This window comes from Pelmatolapia mariae, linkage group LG23, assembly GCF_036321145.2.
Source record: "Pelmatolapia mariae isolate MD_Pm_ZW linkage group LG23, Pm_UMD_F_2, whole genome shotgun sequence".
Classification (NCBI taxonomy): Eukaryota; Metazoa; Chordata; class Actinopteri; order Cichliformes; family Cichlidae; genus Pelmatolapia; species Pelmatolapia mariae.
The window spans coordinates 42,943,389-42,966,845 of NC_086246.1; the positions used below are offsets into that span (position 1 = coordinate 42,943,389).

The 23,457-nt window shown below is 39.9% G+C and overlaps 1 protein-coding gene across 1 annotated transcript in view; it reads right to left on the minus strand.

The window, feature by feature from the left end:
• scfd2 (sec1 family domain containing 2) overlaps window positions 1–23,457 on the minus strand; it is a 105,148-nt gene that overhangs the window by 56,803 nt on the left and 24,888 nt on the right. The window contains exon 5 of the mRNA XM_063467131.1: window positions 815–1,112. Coding sequence (XP_063323201.1) covers window positions 815–1,112 — 298 coding nt within the window. The remainder of the gene's footprint in view (window positions 1–814; window positions 1,113–23,457) is intronic.

The window sequence follows — 23,457 nt, forward strand, 5'->3', positions numbered from 1 at the left end:
CCACATCTCACAGCCTGTGCCTGCCAAGAGGCCCCTCGCCTCTAAACTGCAATGGCCAAGTAGAACAGGAAGAGGGAGAGACCGAGTATAAGAAGGGAAAGAGAGAGAGAAAGACTAAAAATACAAAAGATGTGTCACTAATCTTTATTACTGCTTTACATAGATTTACCAACCCTATATGTACACCATATGACCCTATGTGCCATATAAGATGAAAACCCCAATCCCAGTGTAATATTTCAGGGCGTGTGCTAAGGTACAGTCAAAACTAAAAGCAGTGCTAATTATGAACTATGTGGTAGGGGAGGAGAGGCTCAAGGTTAAAGACGCCATTACTCTGGGAGGTACAGTCGGCTGTGGTGTGGAGGTAGACGGTTAATTCATCTTATGAGCTGGCCTTGATCTTCTCTGCCACATGGTTACATGCTCAGCTAAACCAGTGAAATGTCTGGTAAAGTACAGAGAAACTCAGAAATCAATATACTCTCACGGACTCCCATAGATGCACACATTACAGGTAAATCTTAATATTGTGGAAAGGGAAGCTGTAGGGGTTAAAGGTAGAAGTAATTTCTCTCTCACACTTATCCAAAAATACAAAGTTCCCACAGCCACTTGGCCAACTGACTAGAAAATGCGTGTAGGTGTGTGTGCACTACTGTTTGTGACATGAGAAAAGGATGAAGTGTCAAGACAATGATAAAATTACCCCTATTCCAAGAACTGGGGCAGCAATAAACAAACCATTTGCTCTCATTTTCCTACAGCGCGTCTGCAAAACTGAACAACCGTGATGGCAATAACTTTCTCTCACCAGTCAGTTTCTGAAGCAATGGGCTGAGTTCTGTTTCTCGACTGATGACTAGGGTGAGCGCTCCTATCAGGTCCCTCTCCAGCTTCTCCAGCTCCTCCTCCTCCTCTGTATCATGATCTGCAGGCTGGGTCTCATCAGCCAGGGAGTAGAGATAGACCAGCAGGAGGATCAGCTCATCGGGACCTAACTCGTCCTCCCTGAGCCTCGACCCTGAGGCCGAGATGTCCTCGACTCCACGGGGCTTCATCAAAGGCAGCAGCTGCCTCAGCACAGCAGGGAAGTCGGCATCTCCGAGAGCCTGTGACACGGCACACAAACACATTAAAAAAGTGCTTAGTCAGTGGAATGCAGTTTTTTGAACCTTGTTGGTTTTATTATTTTTAAAGACCATACCAAGTAATGCCCACCGGCTTATTAAGGACGTTTGTCATAGGAACCACTGGACATGTTTGGAAAACATATTTTCTTGCTGGAAGTGAAATTAAAATATCAATACTATTTTGCATGCCATATATGAAGCCACCACAATTAACCTGTTAGTTTAGCTTAGCCGAAAATCCAAGACTTCATTAAATGCTGTTTAACTCTTTAGTAGAGGCTTATATTTCCAGAATAAATGACTTCCAAACACCGAACAATTACTTCACACATTTCAAAAAGTAGTTATTTTCTTTGTTTCTTTGTTTTAAATGAAACTAAGAAATTTTAATGTGTGGTGAACATAAAATGGCTAATGATAGGATATATAGAGTGCTTTGAAAAAGTATAATAATAAAATTTAAACATTACACAAAGACTAAATACTAAACTAAACTCAACTAAATTCTATATCTAACTGGCAACTATAAAGCTAATAAGCTTTAGCAAGAGCATAGCTGTTGCCTTCAAGGCAAGGGTCATATGCAGGGTAGCTGAGTTAGCATTACAACACCCACGCTAATCTGTTATTGTGATTACTGCAAGATGTGCTGGTTGTTACGTTTTCTTTTCTAATGAGCATTTATGTAAACAGGAGATTTACAAAAAAGTTTAAGATATGACAGGTAACATACAGTTCAAAAGTTACATTAGAATCGTTTAGTCAACGCTAAATTTCATATTATTTATTGGCATAGAAAACAAAGTCTGCTCTTTGATAAGAAACTTGCTAATATGGACAATATAATCAATATATCTATATAAATTACACAGAAATGAACATTGTAGAGCACATCACTTGGAAATGTATTTTATTTAGAGAATAATAGAAATTTGTACTTCAAGGAGAATACTGTTTATAATAAAGTACAGATCACACGGACTATATGTTTGACAGTATTGTTTTAAGGGTAATTTTTTCAATGGTACAATGGGAAGTAATGGATACCCCATCACTATAATATAATATAATATATTATAATATAATATAATATCGTATATTTACAGTCTGTCTTACCTTTGGATTTTTTTGTTTATTTGCTGCAGATTTTTAAGTGTTTTTTACTAAGATTTGTTTTTAGTATTTTTATCATTTTAATATGGATATGAGACAAAACTCAACAAGTTCAGGACCCTTTATGTTGGTTATTCAGTCACCGTCACAAAGGCATCCAAGTCATAATAAACTGCACTGAATCCTTCTTACTCTTTTAACTACACTGGAAAATATCCAAATGAAATAAATTTCCAGAATAAAGTCTAAATTTTATTTTTGTTTCAGTTTATTACTTCCACATACAATACTATGCAAAAGTCTCAAGCCACCCACACACTCGAAGAGGATAAAGAGGTGGTCCAGCGTGTTCCTGCTGAATCTAAGACTCGACTAACAGATGAGTGCTCCTTTCCAGGACTTTGGCATAGACCTTTTTAGGGAGGCTGAACAGTATGACCCCCCTGTAGCTGGAGCACACAATTTAAGATTCTCCCTCTCTCAGACAGAGTGAAAAAGCTGCCAATGTCAAAAGAAAAACTTTGAAATACGTTAAGAAAACTTGAAGAACTTTTGCTCAAAACGACTATAAAACTACAAGTAAGTCTGGCACCTTGGAAGCAAAATATAAAAGTCACTATTTTGACAGGCCCCCATTGTTCTGATGTCCCAGTTACTCATTTCTACTCCCAGTGGACATTTTACATAAACAAAAATGAAGAATAAACTGCATTGGGAGGTAAACTATTTAGATCATTTGATTTAATTAAACCACAAGTATACATTCTTGATGACTGACATAAGCGTAAAAATACTGTGTTGCGTTGTAAGTGTTTAAAAATCACAGGGACAGTGTGAGTGAGCTCATCGTTCCATTTGCTAATTTTACAACTCTGGGTGGCTGATGTAACGCTTAATTTTGTTTTATTCTTTTGTTGGATTTGCTCGGGTACCGAACTACTTTTTCCCTCTCTTTCTATCACAAATGCACACATACAAAGACACACACTCACAAGGCCAACATTTGGAGCAATGTTTAGGTGCAGTGACCTGTTTTTGTGAGCCTGTCTGAGCAGGTCTGAATAGTCGGGCCCTCACGATGGCTGGATGGCATTCTGATCCAACATGCTGCAGATCACGGGACCGTTTACAGAACACTGGCTACTCTCACAACAAGGGTGAGCTCACAGACCTATAAAACAAGGGTGTGGATCTAATCTGTCCGATGAACAGCATGAAATTCAAATGGGAAAAAAAGGGCTGAAGGCCCAAAAAGAGGAAAACAGAGACGAGGAAGACTCACAACAGAGGGAATAGTCAAAAAAGCAATGTAGAAAAAGGGCTAAGAAAGATACTAAGGTAATAAATGAGTAATTAACCTTCAGATGATAGCATAAAAGGGGGGCTGAATGTTAACAGAGGATATTATGTTTGTGTTGGCTGTAGCTACAAATGCCCACATGGATATATTTCATTTTGACAAGAGATTCCTTTGTAAAGACATTTGTGTTTCTTTCACCAAGACAAACAGGCCTTCAGAATGAGCAGCTCTCGATGTTGTGGTGGGCCCAGTGGGGGGATCCTGTATCTGACCCAGAAGATCTCCTCACTGAGCCAAAGATGCAATACAGCCCAGAAATGGTAAGCCAAAGCCACAGAGCTGACTGAATGTCCCTCGTCACACCAAACAATTATCTCAGCATAAGGTCACCTACGATGACGCCAGTGAAGTCTTTGATTTCATGCATCATAAATAACTTAATATGAATGAAAGTGGCAAGAAAAGACCCCGTTGAAGGTGAATTAATCAGTATCATTCACGTCCTTTAAACATGCAGGTATCACAGAAACACTCTTGTTAAGTCTCTTCACTCCAACGAGGCCCCCTTCCTGCATCAGACCCCGGCCAACCACTCGGCCCTGGGGACCGTTCAAACACAATCCCACCACACATTTTTCTTCTTAAACATTGTGAAATCAAATACCTCTCCAAGCTGCTCTCATTTGAACTGCCAAACAATGCTTGGGATCTTTCCCTCGCTCGTTTCGCTTGCGGACGGCAGTGAGGAAAGACAGACAAAGAACATTATGGCTTTCTTGTTGAAATGCAAACTGCTGAGCACTTTCACCCTCCTCTCTAACTTTAGAACAAATATTGATTTCTAACACTTCTGTCTATACCATGACGCTCAACCTGATCTTTTAGGTTTGAAAAGAAGCGTGTCACTGTCAGCAAATTACATTTTCATTTTGACCACAGTTGGCTTGAAAAGGTACCTGTTGCCATGTAACTTTGGCATCAGAAGCTTTCAGCATATAGTACTGCAGAGAAAGGGGAGCTCTGGAGTGTTTCTGGGGCCCTACAAAAACTACCTCACTCAAACAGTGTTTGCTCTTGCAGTTAAAGTTTCAATTTGACAAGCTAAACAGTCTTGTAATCATTACAAATGCCTCATTTATGGCATTTACACTACAACAGATGATGAAAGCATTTGATAATATTATATCACAGAAAATTATTTAGTTTTTTAAATGTATATATGGTTCCCATGTCGCACTCTCGCTTCATTTTAAATCGACTTTCTGGCTAAGGTATTTCTGTTTGGAGTTTGCGTGTCCTCCCATCTAGCTTCTTCCCACAGTCCATGAATGTCAAAGATATGAATGTTAGGTTAACTGGTGATTATGAATTTTCCATAGGTGTGAAATTGAGCAAAAATAGTTATTTGTCTCTCTGGTTTAGTCCTGTAATAGAGTGGTGACCAGGGTGTATCCTGCCTCTCATCCAATGACAGTTGGGATAGGGGCCAGAGCCACCATGAGATGGAAAAGCTGAGAAAAATGGAGAGACGGATGAACATGCGGTTACCAACCTTTATGGCTTGTGGCCTTTTCAAATGGAGCAATGGCCACTGTGACAGATCGTCATACGTTTTGGCCACAATGTGGGTTTGAGTTAAGAGCATTTGAAGTTAAGAATGAGGTTTTGTTTCTTACATTGATATATTTGGATGAAAAAAATTGAAAACCCCATCCATCTTCTTCCGCTTATCCAATTCGGAGCTGTGGGTGAGGGATGTGGGAGCCTATCCCAGCTGGCATGGAGTAAGAGGCAGGGTATACCCAGGACAGATTGCCAGTCTGTCTGGGCTAACAGAGAGAGAGAGAGAGATAGAGAGACAACCATTCATACTCATATGTGAGCTCTCCCTTAGAGAAAGGGCAAGGACCTCAGTCATTCAGGAGTGACTCAAAGTAAACCCGCTGGGCATCAAATGGGTCAGTTGAGGTGGTGTTACAGATGTTTCTGGCATATGCAACCCGGAAGTAGCCCGAAGGATTGTAGCTTTTAACTGGCTTGGGAACACCTTGGTATTTCTACAGAAGTGCTGAAGGCAGGTAGGGAGGGCCGGCCATTTTTACTTAGACTGCTGCCCCCTGCTGTAGAAAATGAAAGGATGTCCTGATTCCCTATTTGGATCTCTATTAGCTCACAAGAATTACACATGATGATTTAGAAAGTCAAATGAAATGCACGCTGTGTATTCATCCAATGAGCTTCTGATTTTTAAATACCCATTGAAATCATGGACTTTTGACTCATCTTATTGGAATTAACACAGTGGCATAGATCACCTATAGACAGTCAGAGACAAAAAATGTTTTGCTACATAAGCAGAACAGCAACTATGAGACATCAAAACTTGTGCCATCTAAACTTGCCCCAATTTTCAAATTTGTACAAATCAACCAAGTATTCCTTCCCTGACCATATGTATAAACTGTGTACTGCTATGTGCATGTGTTTTCACATGCAAGACAAGTGTGCACTTCAACTGTGTCCTTTCAAGCGCTCTATAAAAGCTGCTGTCAGCTGCATACCATGGCGCCAGATCAGGAAATAGAAGTCTTGGTACAGAATTGGGACTGAGCTGAGTGAAGCTGAGTGGGACCTCTGAGTAAAACTTTCTTCAAGTTAAATTCAACAATGGCCGACTCACAGCTCTGGCACACAGGATAAGTGGAAATGTGGTGGTGAACTGTACACCTCTGTGAACATGATGGAGCGGAGTAAACCATGCTTTCAGTAGAAATTTGGGTCAGACAGAAGTGTTTCACTCAGATTATTCCACAAGATAATTTAACCACAAAGGTAGATTAAAATGCAAAGCAGGACTTTACAGAAGAAACAATAAGACGGTGAGCAGTGCAAGCTCCAAGTTCTGGATCTCATACAGCTTTTAAGTACTTCTTACTGGTTTATAAATCACAGCATCAGCAATCTAATGCTCTAAAAATGACCACCTAAGCTCATTTTATGCGAAGGTGTATTTAATTTCAGTGAAATTATCCAGAATATGAGTTATAAGAGCCCTTTTCACAGTACTTATCTAAACTCACTTAGAAAAAACCCCCCAGCACCTTCCCAGGAAATCCTGCAAGATATACACCCAATGACAGAAAGATGGCTAAATCTGCGACATACATGTCTGTGAAAGAGTGTAGATTTAGGGGCAGCCTTACTACCGTAATAGCAGGAAACTAGCATTATTATTATTATTATTAAAGACAATTACTGAATCCACGGCCTTTGCTGCCATGCTCTAATGCGACCATTATATACAATTATAGAATAACAATGGCATTACTCTGTCAAAACAAAGCTAATTTTAGGGCTTGCAATTACTCAGAGAAAGCCATTACTTTAAATTACTCTAGTTTCTTATCATGACATAGTATTTCCCTAAGAAAAGCTGACTTTGGATAAAAATATAGAAATTGTCTTTGTTCTCCAAATGGACTCAGGACATTGGCTAATGCAAAGTTTGCCAGTGGGCTATTGGTAGAAAGCTGAAACATCACTGGCATCTTGCTCAGACCTTTGCACCAATCATTAGCTCGCTCTTGCTTATGTTCTGGTTTAAATATGTCTGCCAGTGATTGACAGATTACTGTTTGGCAACTCCAACAATCCTGGAGTCCATAAAGGCTCAATCTCGTCCAATCACAGAGTCGGGCCAAACTCCGCCCAAGCCTAGTGCTGCCTGCACAGGAAACCAGCTCCAGATGCAGCCCCTGGAGGAAGGTGAGTGTTTCAGATGCAGTGCAGTGCACTAACCAGAACCAGGCCTCACTTGCATTGCTCCCTGCCTGCACAATGAACCTTTTTCTGGGCCTGAGGGCAGGGGGAGGGGGTGTGTTGGAGGTGTGGGTCCTTGTGGGAGCATGAACCAAGTTGGCTATAGGTCAGTTGTTCTAGTCGACCAAAGACTCTCTGGCCAGAACTCACCTCAAAGGGTTTTCAGACAGTTTATCATTACCATAGGAACCAGGAAAAAAACTAATTTGAATTCTTTTGGAAAAGCACACATGTGCTTCATTTGCAAATATATAATCACAACCAATTTGCATTCACAAATAACACGCAAAGCTGGAAGGGATACAAGCAAACTTCTAAAAACAAAACACATAAATCCTCGGGGAAAGAAGACAGCAACTAAAGTTTGCCTCTAAATTATGTAATGCAAGCTTACCATTGATTTGTAATAGAACAGCTGGAAGACAAACAAAGTCTTTACCCTTAGAGAGACTGGAAGGATTCTGCACATGTAAACAACACCAAAAATGAATGCAAACTCACATTCTGTTAATAAGCATGCCTTATCTAAGCCTGCTGGCACGAGTGCACGTGTGCAGTATCTCAGCGGAGACACCTGGTCATTGTAACCTGCTGTGATGACAATGACGGATCCGAGAATGGGTTTACCGTTTATTAAAAGGCGGAAATTTGCCTCAAGTTAAGGAGGAATGGAAAAATATAGTTTATCTCTGGATCTCTTAACAGCCATTATTCTGTCTTGTGTGAAAGGTTGTGGACATTGTAACTGATTTTTAACCAGAACAACGGAAACAGGACTTTAAACACAAAGAAGAGCAAGTGTGCACATAAGATCATAGACATACTGAACAATGGAAGATCAACTTAAATCACTCAGTTTTGTGCAAAATGAGGTTGAATTTTATTCATTCATCCCATCCTTGTCTTCCTAATCAGGAAACAAGCAATAAATTAGCCATAGAAATTAAGTCTGATTGTGTTTGTTTATATACAAGACATTTAAAACCGCTTTTTACAGTAAGATTTTTATCAGCAAACATTTGCAGAGTTTATTTGTCTTTGTCCATTTTTTGTTTTCACAAAACATCATTCAGTTTGGCTAATTTTTCAGAGGTTGAGACAGGCCAAAGACGTGGATTGTGCTAACTACAACATCCGAAAGCCTGAGTGGTTCCCTGCCTTCTAAAGTGTTAGGCTTCAGCTGTTCAGAAGCTGTACTAAATTACAAATACATCTTACTTTTGCTGCTGGCGTACTTTGATGTAAGTCATGACTCTGATGTACAAAATGTGAATGGAAAAACAAGTATCTTTAATTGTGGAGCAATCATAATAAGGAAATATATTTGTCAAAGAGATTCTCTGGTCAAGACTCAGACAATACAACAGAATAAATGCTGCATACAACAGGTTCTACCTCCTCTGCATGGCAACCAACTTCACTTTTACTTTTTTTTTTACACTCATTTTTGACTGAAAGTAGCACATTCTGAACATTTTGTGTACTCAGGTACTACACCACATATACTGCCACCACAAGTAACTACAGGTATTGCCACATACACCAGGGCTGATATTTTAAGGATTACAATTTTAATGTCTGTCACTTCTCTCTTCTCTAGACGTATCATCATCCAGGTGACCTGGTAATGTAACAAAAATGTTTGAGGGGAAAGCAGACCAAGATTTTCTTTCATGCAACTCTACCTGTACAGGGTGGATTATGGAACGTACACCCTGATCGCAAAGATGCACGTTGTCTATCAGTGGGCCAACTCATGCATGTCTCTGACTGAGGGGAACATAAATAGAAAAAAGGAGTAAAGAAGAAAGACATGAGTACTTTATTGATTGCCTGATGGGATAAATGTACAGCTGCGTGGCAGCTCAACACACTGCAAGTTGTTTTTTGTATTACAGTTCATTCCTGTATTTGTTTTAATTTTTTCCTGAATGCTGCACCTGCAATATCAAATTGGTGCAAATGTTTTCTTAACATTTCTTGGATTCGTATGCATTTCATCAAGTTGTATGTACTGAGTTCCTAGACCGCTGTAAAGAAAGTGAGCTTAGTAAGCTCTTATTTGTAAGGTGACCCCCCCAGTCTAGATCCAGCAGCTTGCCTGTAATGCTTGCTGGATGACAGACACATAAAACTTTTGTTTTAAATGAGGTCTGAATTACCACACAGTGTGTGAGATGTGTGTGATTCCGTTCTGCCCAGCCAAGTAGCCTGGACGCTGAACTGCACGCTACACTGTTGGGGGAGAAATCAATGAACATCTGCACAGAGAGGGATGGATGGTCAGCTGCCTCTCTGTCTGTACAAGTAAAAGCTTTCAGTAGCTTTTACATCAGTTTTCGTCTCTTTCACCTTTTATCCCCTTTAATCGTCTGTCTCCCCATGCAACTCTCTGTCTTTTATCTTTTCCTCTTTCGCTCCCTGTGTGTCAAAGGTTGGTTTGGCACAGAGCTTGAGGACTATAATTTAGAGGAGACATGAGACCCAATCACAGAAACAAACACAGTCCCCGCACTCCACCCTGTCACCGCCAGTCAGCCACATGCTGGTCAATGTGGCTGGATTCTGTCTGCCCGGCACACGACACCATGCCTGCTTATCTCACTTAGGCTAAGACCTGCAGTTCGTTTGCGGTGCTGGAAAAATACGGAAGACAGAAGTCGCACAAGCTTTTAAGGTAGTATACTCTCTTATGGTTGGAAACATAAGGAAATTAACAAGGCTTCTTTTTTTTGCTGCATGGGCTGCAACAGATTATGGCGCAATTCTCCAGATGAGAGAATTGCAGCCACAAACCCCAGGGCCATGTAAAACCTCCCGCACTTTTCTCACACTGAGGAAAACCAAATCATACAAAGACACATGCACACAGAAACACACAAACATCCCCCTAATACTGCCAGGGATAGTACATTACATCCACTACTAATTGACTCAGGAGGCTCCAGCAGGGAGAAAACATCCTGAGGTAAACACACGGTTTCTACACGAAACAGAATGAAACGGCCACAATTCGCCCGATGGGATTCAAAGCAAAACAACTGTGTTTGACATTTTACTGTTGCTCAGTTTCACTTTTCCGTGCATCCATTCAGAACGGACACAATATACATATTCACTTTTCTTTTCATGCATCTACTTTTCTTTTTTTTCTTTTTTTTTAAATCAAAGAAACATGAGAGATTAAAACAGCCCCTCTGAATCCAGGGTCTGTCTCACACATGGATGAGAAGTTGCATAGTTGGTGGGGGCAGAATAGTTGGGGGTTTGAGTATAGTTAACCAGCACAAAGGGGGTTATTTCAAAATAAGAGTTTGGCTTATACTAATATGGAAGGAGTAGGCAAAATTCAAATTTGTAAATTCTTACTTGCAATTAAGCATGATCCTTCAATATGTTTAAGCTTGATTTATGATAAGGAAAAAAAAACATTTTTAAGTTAATATGAGTCTGTTTGTATAAGGGAAGGCTAAATTTGCTGCCTCTGAGAGATGTTGCACTTTGATTCAGATCCAGGGCTTGAGGAAAATCACAAACATTAGGGGGCACTGCTGCACCATGACAAATCCCATCCATGAATGCACCCTGCATGGACTGAACTGTGTCTGTCTGTTTTCTTTCCCTCCAAAACTCCATTCTGGAAAAGGCTTCAAAAGACAGGAAATGTGCGACAGTTGAAATGAATATTTTGAAACTATATGCTGCATACTGCCGGTCAGAGCTGTGTGACTGTGAATCCTGCATATCTGACCTTAAGTCTGTCCGTGCAGTAACTTCTAAATTCAGCAGCGTGTCATCACTAGCTTTGGCAGAACTCTGTCATCAATTAGTTTGTAGTAACGTTTGAATAAAACATGGAATTCATTATGAATAAACTAAGAGCTGCATCACGTACTGGTGTACTATGACGTGAGTCATTACTCTGAGGAGCAGCTAGTGTGCTCTCAGTCTCTCAATGGACGGGGCTTGTGTGTGTGTGTGTGTGTGTGTGTGTGTGTGTGTGTGTGTGTGTGTGTGTGTGTGTGTGTGTGTGTGTGTGTGTGTGTGTGTGTTGAGGAACTATATCGTGAGCTGCATATTGGCAGTAGGCAGGGCTTCTTTTCTGACCTCACGTTAACACAGGGGTCAGAGGCAACACTGTATTTACTAGAGAGGACTTCAAAATGAGAAAAAAAATTGTAATGCACACATCTGTTTTAAAGCAGTGGGTTTCAAGGCTTGCCGAGGAAATGTGAGTGATGCGTGTGGGTTTTTTTGTGTGTGTGTAAATAAGGTCTACATCATAATCTGGACTGTCTAGCCAACCTGTGCATATCTCAGATAGACACAGACAAACACGCCTACGCGTGGCAGCTCTTCCCTAAACATTTATAGAACACTCATTACTGCAGCGGGAAATGGAAAACAACTAATCTCCCTTCATCCCACTGTAAAAGCACTCTCATACACACACCTGGCTGGATGTTGATGTGTACTGGAACATTTTAACAACAAACAAAACAATCCGGAAAGAATATACAATAAGCATAAATATAGATCCAAAGACAGACAGAGGAAAAGTTTGGAATTATGCGAAGTGACTGAAGAAAGACCTCCTCTAAGAGATGCTATTAGTTGCTATTAGTGAGTGAGCTAGATCCCATGATGCTCTCTGATGATCTATTTGGTTATGAGACTCAGACCAATTCTTTATCAGTCAATTATGATTAACCAGGCCATTTTACTGTCTGAGCTGAGGCTAACTTTAGATGTCTGAGTATTTAAAAAAAAATCAGATTGTGAAAGAAGACCTGAATTTCAGTGTGTGTATACAAACACTTCATTTAAAGATTTGAATGACCGCATAATAAAGAGCTACAGGCAGATTCTTCTATCCGTTTTTTATTGGAAAGCCATGGTTCACACATAAAGGAGAAGAGAAAATTGAGTTAGGAAACTGGAGCCACAGTGAGGGCTAGTGATGAAAGGAACTTTCAAAATAAAAGCTGAGAAGAGATAAAATGTTTATTTCTAACTTCCAAAATTTGAAAGCGTTACTGACAAACACATCTTTGCAAGATGCTTTTTAAACACAGTAACTTGTCTCTCTGTGCTCAGCATGTCAGAGCAGTGGACCATAAAAAGAAAGCTTTTTCTGTGAGTAACCCAAGTCCTGAGTCCGGGTTGCATTCTGCACACAAAACAGTCCTCTGTCACATACACATACTAGCATTTCACCACTAATACAAGTTTAACTTTGTCTTACTAATGCAAACATACACCAAATTATAGCAACAGAAGCATTTTGTGCTATGCTTATGTTATCTGAAGTGTCACAGGAGAAGCTATACACAACATAACGTGCAGGCAAGAGCGCGAGCACAGACATACAGTGATTTGTTTGCAGACTACATGTCTGCACATTAACACCCATCACCCTCCATGAATTCCATCTGTTATAACACTCTGAGTATCAGAGGGCTTAACAGGATCTCTTTTTGGCAATTCATTTGAGCCTGACCCACATTTCATGAAAAGTGGCAAAGACTGATAGCCACAAACAAGTACAGGGGCTGAAGGAGACAGAAGTTGGGGTCAGGATGGAGACAGGCAGGGTGATGAGTGCATGGCTGACTTCTCTTTATGTATGAATATATGTGTGTGTGTGTGTGTATGTGTATGTGTGTGTGTGTGTGTGTGTGTGTGTGTGTGTGTGAAAACGAAACAGTCCTGGTCTGCTGACTCTGGTTCAAAACACAGTCTGAAATGGAACAATACTAACAAAATCAGCCAGGATTTCTACTGCGCAAACATTCCCAGAGCTTTAAGCTCATGGCTCAGCTAAAAACACTAACAGGAGAAGTACTGAAGCAAGCTTAAACCATTAATACTGGCTAACACCCCCCCCCCCCCCAAACCTGGTTTTAGACACAACACATCCTCATCCCCATTATTCTCTCCCCATTCCAAGATTTAGGGATCCATCACATAGTGTATCAGGGGTGTTTCTGGGATTTTTTAAAAACAGGAACAGTCAATAGCGCAATGAATCTGAGAATTCCCATGCCCTAATACAGACTGCATAGTTAGATATTTGCATTGTTCCGAATAACATTTTTATTTTACCATTTAAACAGACAAAAATTCTCTAAAGCAATTCTTTGAGGTTCTTTTAGAAGACCTCATTAAGTGTATAAAGAAGTGTATGAATAACTCCACAACTGTGTGAAGCCTGCTGGAAATTAATTGTGTTTGTTGTGATTAATTAATAATATATTCGTATGTAGAAATTATGAATTGAGTCATTTTTAATTTACTTCCAAATGCATATACAAAATGACATGGCAACTATGCTGAGAGAAAATGAATGTACTTTAAAACTAATGAAAATAGAAATTTAATCTACAAAAGAAGTATCAAAGCTCACATTCCAATTTAACCAAACATCAAGTATTATATAAACACATCCTGCATTGGCTAGAAACTTGTGAAAAACTGGTTGAAAATTCAGCAAGTTATGATGATTTGTGGATAGATTTCCTACTTCCATAAATATGCAACATAGCACAGAGATGACTTGTACTAACATGATTGCTGTACTGACGCACACGATTCAATTACAAATCACGAATGGTGAAATCACAACTGCCAAAACTAACAAGTATTATAGCATTAATCAAGTAACAGCTCCAGAGGGCTTTTGCAAGAAGGTTTAGAATGACTAAGGATCAAGATGGTGTTGGACAATGAGTCCAAGTGATTCACTAAACTTAGACTGAACTCCCCTTCATACATTATACCCGAATCCTTATCATACTCCTCCTAGGGTTCTTATGGCTCATCTTCACTTCCCAGAATTCTTGGGTCACATGCTGCGCTCCCCTCACGCATCACACATCCCTCACAACAACTTAAAGACAACAGCTTGCTGATGTTTCTCACACATTCTATTTGGGTGGATAATTTCTCAACTAAGGAAAAAGCTCAAAATGTTTTCAGCTGTTTCAAATTTGACTATATCCTTTGCACCTCTTGGGCCCACAATAACCTAGCTGGGTCTTTTTTAAATAAGAAAGCATCACTGACCATCTCTGGCCTTTATTCCAAGTTAAAGTTGACAATGTGTCACAGGGTGCACGACGTTTGCCTGACCTCTGCGATAACTGATAACAGTAGATGTCTGGCAGTAAATCCTCAGACGCCATTCATCTCTTCATACACTGTGAAAATAAATGTCTCTCTTTTTCATCCTTTCCCATCATCTCTGTCCTTCCTGAACAGATGGTAAACACATCGCTAATGTCTTGTCTGTCTGTTTGTCTATCCTGTGATGCTGCGCAGAGCCTCGCTGTTAAACAAGAACTAAACACATCACACTGGCAAAGAGGTACATCTTCTCCAAACAACACTAAGACTGTGAGAACTATAGTGTCACTTTGTGCTTGATGACTTAAGTACTAAAGTGCACCCAAGTATACCACTCGGCTAATATTATCCAATTTGTACCATAACGCCTGTATTCAGTAGTCTGTAGACTTGCGCTCACCACACACTTTTTGATATAATTTGTTAACAAATTTCCACTTCAGGACTTCATAAATCTGTAGATCAAAATATTATAAAGTTTTACTCCATTCTAATAAAATGCTGTTATACTTAGGTAATTATTTGATTTAATCTCCTAAAAAAGTTCTGCAACAATTAATAGACTGATAAAAATGTCTGATTAATGAGTATCAAAGCAATTAAAGTTAAACAATTAAACTCACACTTTTGTGCCAGTGCTACATGGCACAGTTATCTTTAGACATAAAGGACAAATTGTAAAAGCCTAACTGTCCAGAAATCAAACTGTAGTTTGCTGCATTTGTATCCATGTGGTACAAACCTTAACTACTTAGGTCACAACAGTCAAGGGATTTTATTGTTGTCATTCAGATGTCTTTAGTCTCACATGATATTGGACAAAAGAGTTAATGTCGATTTCTGTGCCACTGGAGAACAAGAGTAATTATTTTTTCCTTTTTCTTCATAACACTTACAAAAAATAATATACTATGTAAATTTAATATAAATCGGATGATTCTGACACATTAGGTTGACTTCCTGCTCCCCCCAACTAAATGCACTTCTACAGTGATTTAATACTGAAATGATGATCTGGATCTGAAATACATAAAAGTACTGCTTGACTGACCTGAAACTTTGGAGTGCTACCGAGCCATTTTGGCCATTTTAGCAATGTCCATGAGCCATAACAAAAAAATAGTTTTTTTTCCTCCTCCTTTTTAGTCAGCTTCCATCTAATTGGTTGTTCGTTGCAAATGGAAGGTTTAACCAGCAGGTCGGTTGCTTCTATGCTCACAGCCAGAGCTAAATCATACAGATCCAAGAGTAGAAAAAAAACCCCAGTTTTAAACAGAGCACTAAGAGCTGTCTATAGCCTGAGCCTGACAGAGATTACTTATATTTGTTTCATATGAGCATCTACAACAATAGCAGTATATGTATGACAGAATATCCACTTTTTTCTGATATTCATAGTATACAACGGGTAAAATATTTAACATGTCACCAATTTTGTAAGCGCTACTGACATGAACCAGATGTTGGTAACAACCAATCCAGTCCACACATGAAAAGAAATCAAACTACAGATGTCCATAAATTAGGTGTAATAATAACACATGAAGCAAGGGAGGCGGCGCAAAAAGGCATGGAAAGTCATGACGCCCGCTGAAATCCATCAGTGATTAGAAAGAAATCCTGCTACTTAGTGCAAATTAATATCAGCTGGTTGAGTCTCAACTGATGGACTATAAGAAGGTGTCTCATTACCAAGGTGTCACACACAAAAAAATATGTCATGATGGGTAAAACAAATGAGCTCTCTCAAGACCTTTGCAACTTACTGTTGCAAAACATACTGAGGGCATTGGCTACAGAGGAAACTTTCTAAACTACTAAAGATTCCAGTGAGCATTGTTGGGGTTATAATGTGGAAGTGGAAAGAACATCATTTCACCATAAACATACCATGAATCGACTATGACCAGGTGCTCCCTGCAAGATTTCAGACAGAGGAGTAAAAAGAATTATCAGTAGAGTTGTCCAAGAGTTACAGAAAGACCTGGAATCAGCAGGTGTAATAGTTTTCAAGAAAACTATAAGTAACACACTCAACCGCCATGGCCTGTATTGCACGATCGCCACGCAAGACTCCATTTCTGAAGAAAAAGCATGTTGAAGTGTGTTTAAAGTTTTCTGAACAACATTTCAGCAAGACAATGATCCCAAACACACAGCCAAGAACCTCTCGATTGGTTTCTGGGAAAGAAAATAAAGATGCTAGGATGGCACAGCCAATCATCTGACCTGAATCCAACTAAAAATCTATGGAAAGAACTAAAGCTCAGAGTGGATAGAAGGGGCCCACAGAACTTTGTGTGAAAGAATGGGTACAGGAGGTGCCTTGAAGCCATGGTTATCATCACCAACAGGCTTTTGTAAGAAGTGTTAAATAAATTTCAGTAAGCGTGTTCATTAAGTTAACTCGCTAACGGAGATTTGCGGTTATGCGGTTATGGCATTAACGTCATTTTAACGAGATTAACGCTGACAGCAATATCTGCATTTTATACAGTTTACCTCCACCTCCAACACTGGTTAAAAAAAAAGAGTACGGTACACACACACACACGTGCACGCACGCGCACACGCACACACTTTAATGGTCATTTAATGTTGTCAGTTTAATTGCATTTTTTTTTATAGTTGATGTCAAATTATTTTAAATTCACTGGGATTTCTTGATATTTATCAAAATGATAAAGCACTATGAGCTAGGTGTATATAATATTTTGTCCACCACTACTGACATTAATGGCAGTGGAAAAACTTGTGCAACCAACTTTACTATAATTTAATGGAGTGTCTCTCACAATAGCGTCCAATATGACCAAAGAGCTGAGTCAGAACCTCTCTGGCACAGTCTTAAGACAAACTGAATATGATAAGCTTTATAAATGAGATTTATTGCAGAGCTTCTGTGTTGGAAAAGATTATAGTTCGATAGGTGTATCTAACTGGCAACACAGCCTGGCTTAAGGACTTTGTGTTTTTCTAAACTCAGTCATGTACAAAATTGCTTTATTTCATGAATGCATTATGACATATTTCACCAAATGTGTCTAGCAAAAGTTTTGCCTGCTCAACAAAGTAAGGGAAAAAACAGAGACAGCCAACTGCAGACTGGAGTCATGCAAACTTGCAAAAATAAAAATTGGATTCTGCAGTTTAACCTCTGTACTGTTATGCTTTAGACAGGATGTGGAGAAGTGGTTAGTGCAGTGTGAACGAGGACATCTGAACTTCAGATCCTCACGGCCAGATGTGCAGTATGTGCTTAATGTGTCATTTGACTAAATGCTTTATTTTTTCTATGATCGTATCCTCATACTCACAATCAGCAACTAAAAAGGCAGATGCTTTTGACAATTTTAACACCAACATGACCACCTAAACAGAACACAAACTCATCAAATCATAAAAAGGTATGATTTATTATGCCTCACAAGCACAGAATATAAAACTTGTTGCTGTCAGTGGCAGCCCTCGTGCAGACATCTCTGCTGTGTTACGACCCACGGTGCTAAGAGCTCAGAGAGATCACAACTGCACACATGAAAGACACAGCATCTTAAATAACTCAGAACAAAAGCAAAACAACAAAACAGTAGGGTGGAGAAGATGGAGACTTATAGCTGGAGATTGTGAGAAGGGGGAATGTATATAAGCAGTCCTCTCCTCCTCCTCGGGCCCCTTCATCCCTCCCCCCACTCATAATTAGCGGTTCGGCGTCGCTGCTCGTTTTGGGTTACTTTTATTCCTTACCCCATTTCCATGAAAACAGCAGTGGGACAAACAGACCCACATGTGTCTCTAAATGCAGCGAGAACAATAGTAGACAAAAAGTGGGGTGTATGAGTTCACTCCAGATGAAAGCTAGAGTGGGAAAACACAGGAATTAGTGAGGTTTTCGCTCACATGTTTTCAAATTGAGTTCTCGTATTGGATAAAACGCAGCGTGGAGGGCTGGAACAGCTTAATTTTGGCCTTGGTTGGTATACACCATGACAGTTAGTGGAAACTTTTCAAGAACGCTCTGCAGGCATTGTGAAATGCACTGTTGTCCAATAGCCAACATGTTTTAGTTATTTCTGCAAATTCAATGTATTTATGTAATGTGTAGCTCATTTAAAATACTTATACTTACCCTTTGTGTCACTTGTATCTAGCAGCTATTTGGGCAGTGGTTTCTATTTGTCATAATTCTACTAAACATATCCAGTGTTTTGGCAAATGTTCTAAGGCATTTCAAACAAATTCATTTACAAATATTTCATCAGCGTGTACTTCTTGGCCATTCTGGTTCCAGTGTCTTACAGGCTGTTTCAGCACATGGCTACAGTTCTTTTTACTGCAGGACCAGATACTCCCTTCTACTCCAGATAAAAACCAAGATATATCGTCAGACACATTTGTACAAATGAAGTCCAATTGTATAAAAAATTGAAAAATAAAGGGTTAGAGGTGGAAAGAGATGGACACTTGGATGAAACAGAATATCTTAACTAAGTAAGAAAACACTAATAATATGGAATGAGGGGAATGGAGGATATTTAACCATCACCAGATTCCACTCCAGCAGAGAGCCTGGGGGGTATTTCCCTATTCTTTGCACCCCTATGTCAATCATGTTACAAGGCAAGCAGAGAGATTGGTTCCCTCCACAGATGAGTTTCATTTCTAGCTCATACAAGATCAGTCCAAGAACAACAAAAGGCAACCTTCCTAAACACACACACACACACACACACACACACACAGAAGGGAAGCTGTGCAGCATGCAGTTTTTCATCTTCATAGCGCCTAACAAATGCAAATACCAGCTCAATTTGAAAGCTGAGCTCTAAACCAGATACAGCAAATGTTGTCACAACCTATAAACACTGAACCATTTAAAGTTGGAGAGGACTGGGTTCTGTACGCTCTGGTTGCTCAAATCAAACTAAATGCCCACTTCTAAAGAACAGGCTCGCACAACACTGAGATGATGCTGGACTTAATCAAATCAACAAATAAAGCCTTCCTCTAGAGTCAGAGGTCTCTGTAACATCACACAGGTCATTTGTGCTCTTATTGCTAACATGACATATCTATTTGACACACTAGTTTCCAAACACAGTCAGAGGTGGAAACCCTCTCTTGGTTCATAATAAAGACAAGTCTGACCCTGTCACAGATACACATGTGAAATGAATCGGTGCACTTCACCTGACCATCCACTCAAACCATTTGGATCCAAACCTTTCGGCTTTGCATTACACATGGAGCAGTGCCTGGGGAGGTATAAGTAATTAATGACAGAGCAGGGATGGCAACGGTCTGTCTCTGATTGACCTGGTTTGACCCTCACCGCTTAGTTGCCATAGTGATTGGTCAGTCTCGTTCCCTATGGGTGACTGGGCAATTCCCTGGGGCCACAAGGTAGTCCACAGAACGGGCATGAGATAACAAAGTGTTGGGGGCAAAGGAAAGAAAATTGTGTAGACTGGAGTTTCAGATGGGTACAATTACACTCTGAAACAAAGAGAGGTTCTAGTCGAGAAGGTGGGCAACATCATTTCAAGGGCCACACTGGCTAAGAAAAAGTGAAGGACCACATAATGGAAATGTGAACTGAAACATGACAACCATAATGTTGAGTACGGTTAAGCTGCATGAATTTCAATGCATGTTAATTTAGTGCTTTACAATGAGCCCGGGTGCCTGTTTCAAAAACCAAAAACTTTAATTTTGAAAATGTTCTTTAGGTCAGGCTGGTTTATTCTTAAATAAAACAATCTGCTTAAAGGCTGAATATATGTTATATATTATAATATAATAGGGCAGCAGCACTATAATAAGTTGGTGTGGTGGTTAGCACATTGCCCTACAAAAAGAAGGTCCTAAATTTGACTCCATCATCTGACGGGGGCCTTTCTGTATGGAGTCTGTATCTCCCAGTGTTTGTGCGGGTTCTCTCTGGGTATTCTAGCTTCCTCCCACAGTCCAAAGACACGCACTTAGTTGGATTAGGTTGTCGGTCTCTCTGTGTTAGCCCTATGTCAGACTGGCAATCTGTCCAGAGTGTGCAGGTATCAGATTTAATTGTTAAGCTAACTTAAACTCTAATATAACTGCAGTAACAGACTTGGATATGCAACAAATCTGACAAGTTCATTTTTATGCATTTATTTACAGTTTGTTATCGATAATCCCTTTAATAGAGTGAATGACATCATAGTCTTTCAGTCGTGTGATACTATACAACCTGAAACATCCTAAAACTACATCACATTTGTTACTTGACTTAAGTTACTGTATCTACAGCTGATTTGTGGCTTATTAAGACATTGACATGGTTTGCAACTACAGAACACATTAATTCGCCTTCATTCCATTTTGCTTGTTTGAAAATTAATGTAGCCAGGGTAACATTAACGCCTGGCTAATATCCTATAATAAAGTCTCAAGATGAGTATTTATCCTGTGGCCATCTTGGTGCATGAAAAATGATGTGATGGGATGATCTACACTCTTTGGTTGATGACTTGTGATTGATGAGTTGTTAGCTAATGATCATATCCTGGATGATCCTCCATTATGTCTCTAATAATTACTATAATTGTTTGCTATCATACATCCTTTATACTGTCTTAATACAGTCTTTGATTCTAATAAGATATTTATAAGCAATCTCACAAACTTGTGTCATTAAGCCTTTTGGGAGCAACTGGTCACATCTTTTTGCAAATTCATCATAATCTGGCTTAATGTCAATGTTAAAATACACAGCACAGAGCAGGCATGTTTACCAATTACCTGTGATCTGTAACATGTCATTACAGAAGAAGAATGCCAGACACTTAAGTGGAGGGCTTTCTGTTGAAATTGCATTTAGGCAGTGGTACAGAGTCAGTTATTTACCTTGAGTTTTATTAATGTCTCTGCCTTTTATTGATTTTCTTTGATGTTGTTTTCTTTTCCTTTTATGACACTGAGGGTGCGATTGAGGCTACGTCCACACTAATGCGTTTTCAAACGAAAACGCATCGTTTTCTCCCAGTTTTGGCCTCCCGTCCACACTGAGACGGCGTTTTCCTCAAGGAAAAACGCAGCGTTTTGGAAACGCTCTCAAAAACGCATACATTTCAAAAAGGAGCTGTCCCGTCGCAGTGTGGACGCTCGAAAACGCAGACTTTCTAAAACAATGACGCATTTTAGTCATGTGATGCAGTCACGTGACCAATTAAACTAAGATAGCGGAGTGCATTATACAGCAGTTGTTTTGATTGCTCCCAATTTTGACAGCCCTAAAAAAGATTGATATCAGTTTGTACATGACCACAGTGTGAAGACTGTGTTTGTTTAATGGCTCACAAGTCAGAGCATTCACCTTTGGTGAACTCATGCACAAATCTGCATGATTAAAGACAAGCTGAGAATGCAAGAACTAGCAGTAAGGTTTATCGTCTGATTGCTGATATGCTTTTTACCATTAACTGACCAATAACAATAAATCTTCAATCTGATGAAACTCTTTCATCTACTTTTAGTTAAACAGTATCCAAAGAGGACAGTCAAAGGTCCTGGAATGTTCTTCTGTCTCTATTTCAAATAAGAGAAATTAACACAAAGACGTATGTCCTGTGGGCTCTGACCTTCCCTGGCCTGTGCTCAGCAGGTAGTGACAAATGACCTGATAGTAAATCTGTCCTGAGGTGGAGCTTTTCTACAGCGAACACAGAGCCTGTTTGTGACAACAGGAAGTTGAGACAATCTCACCAGAATAAGCACATTAAGGGATGCACACGCATGAATGGTTGCACGCACACATAGCTGTGCACACACGCACCTGCTTACAAGAACATCTGGATATAGTTTCAGATGCACAAAACCATGGGAAAAAAATGGAATACCAACAATGAGCAGTGACACGTAAAACTGAAGGCAGAGTCTGTGTACCAGTCTCAGGAATATAAAGGTACGATGCGGTTCGTTGCTCGGATCCATCTGGGACAGTGGGTCATTGTTGGGCCTCTTGCAAACCCCCGCCATCTTCCCTAACGGTCAGCTTTTTCTACGGTCTTCCCTGTTAACAATCCAAGGATGAATGCTGTGTATTGTGGGATTTTTCCCAGTCTGTGGTGTCTTTTTGGAGCATGCTCAAATGAAGTCTGACGCCAGAAGGCCAAGTCAGCAGACCACACTAACCTGATTCACCACGGATGGAGAGTGTTAGTGGAAGCTTTATGAGCTCCCCCCCTTACCTTCTGATCATGTTCCCTAGACCACCTCACCTAAACACTGCAAGATGACAGTGCACCTCAGCACAACAAATTTCGGGAATATCAAAAGTGTGCCTAAGCGGAGAGAGCAGCGTAAATGATCTTCAAGAAAGATCAACGATTTCAGCGCGCTGAAAGTTTGGTCTGAGCAAGGGTGAGAAAAACGAGTTTCCTTTGGCCAACGCTGTGAAAAACATTCTGCAGAAACCTCAAAACACACACACTCGTGGGGGAAAAAACTCAAGGCCACATGAAAAATCCTCCTGACATGAAGGGCTTTGAGTCTGCAGTTTAACAGGCGCAGTAAACAATAGAAACCAGAACAAAAAAATATCCGCAGATGTACATATGTGACAGTGCAAATCTGCCTCGATACAGAGCGAGGGGCGCTTTAAGTAGAAGAGAAAATGTTCAGTGTATCAAAACCTTATGAGACCATCTTATTCCCCACCTTTAAATTTTAGAGAGCTGCAGCTTTGTAATTCTACAGCTATTAACATCAAAGCAATAAAATTTCAGTTCAGTGGGCTGAGATATAGATTTAGTAGAAAGATGTAGAGCACTTAAAACGCAGCACATGCAAATGACTATTGAGCTGTGAAGTGAATGCAGAAAGGCCTAATGTGAGGCAACTTGATTGAGCCTTCCTGTGTTACTTGATTTTCCAGGGGAGGCACAAACTGAACACAATTATAGCCAGCAGGATGGCGAGGCGATTAAG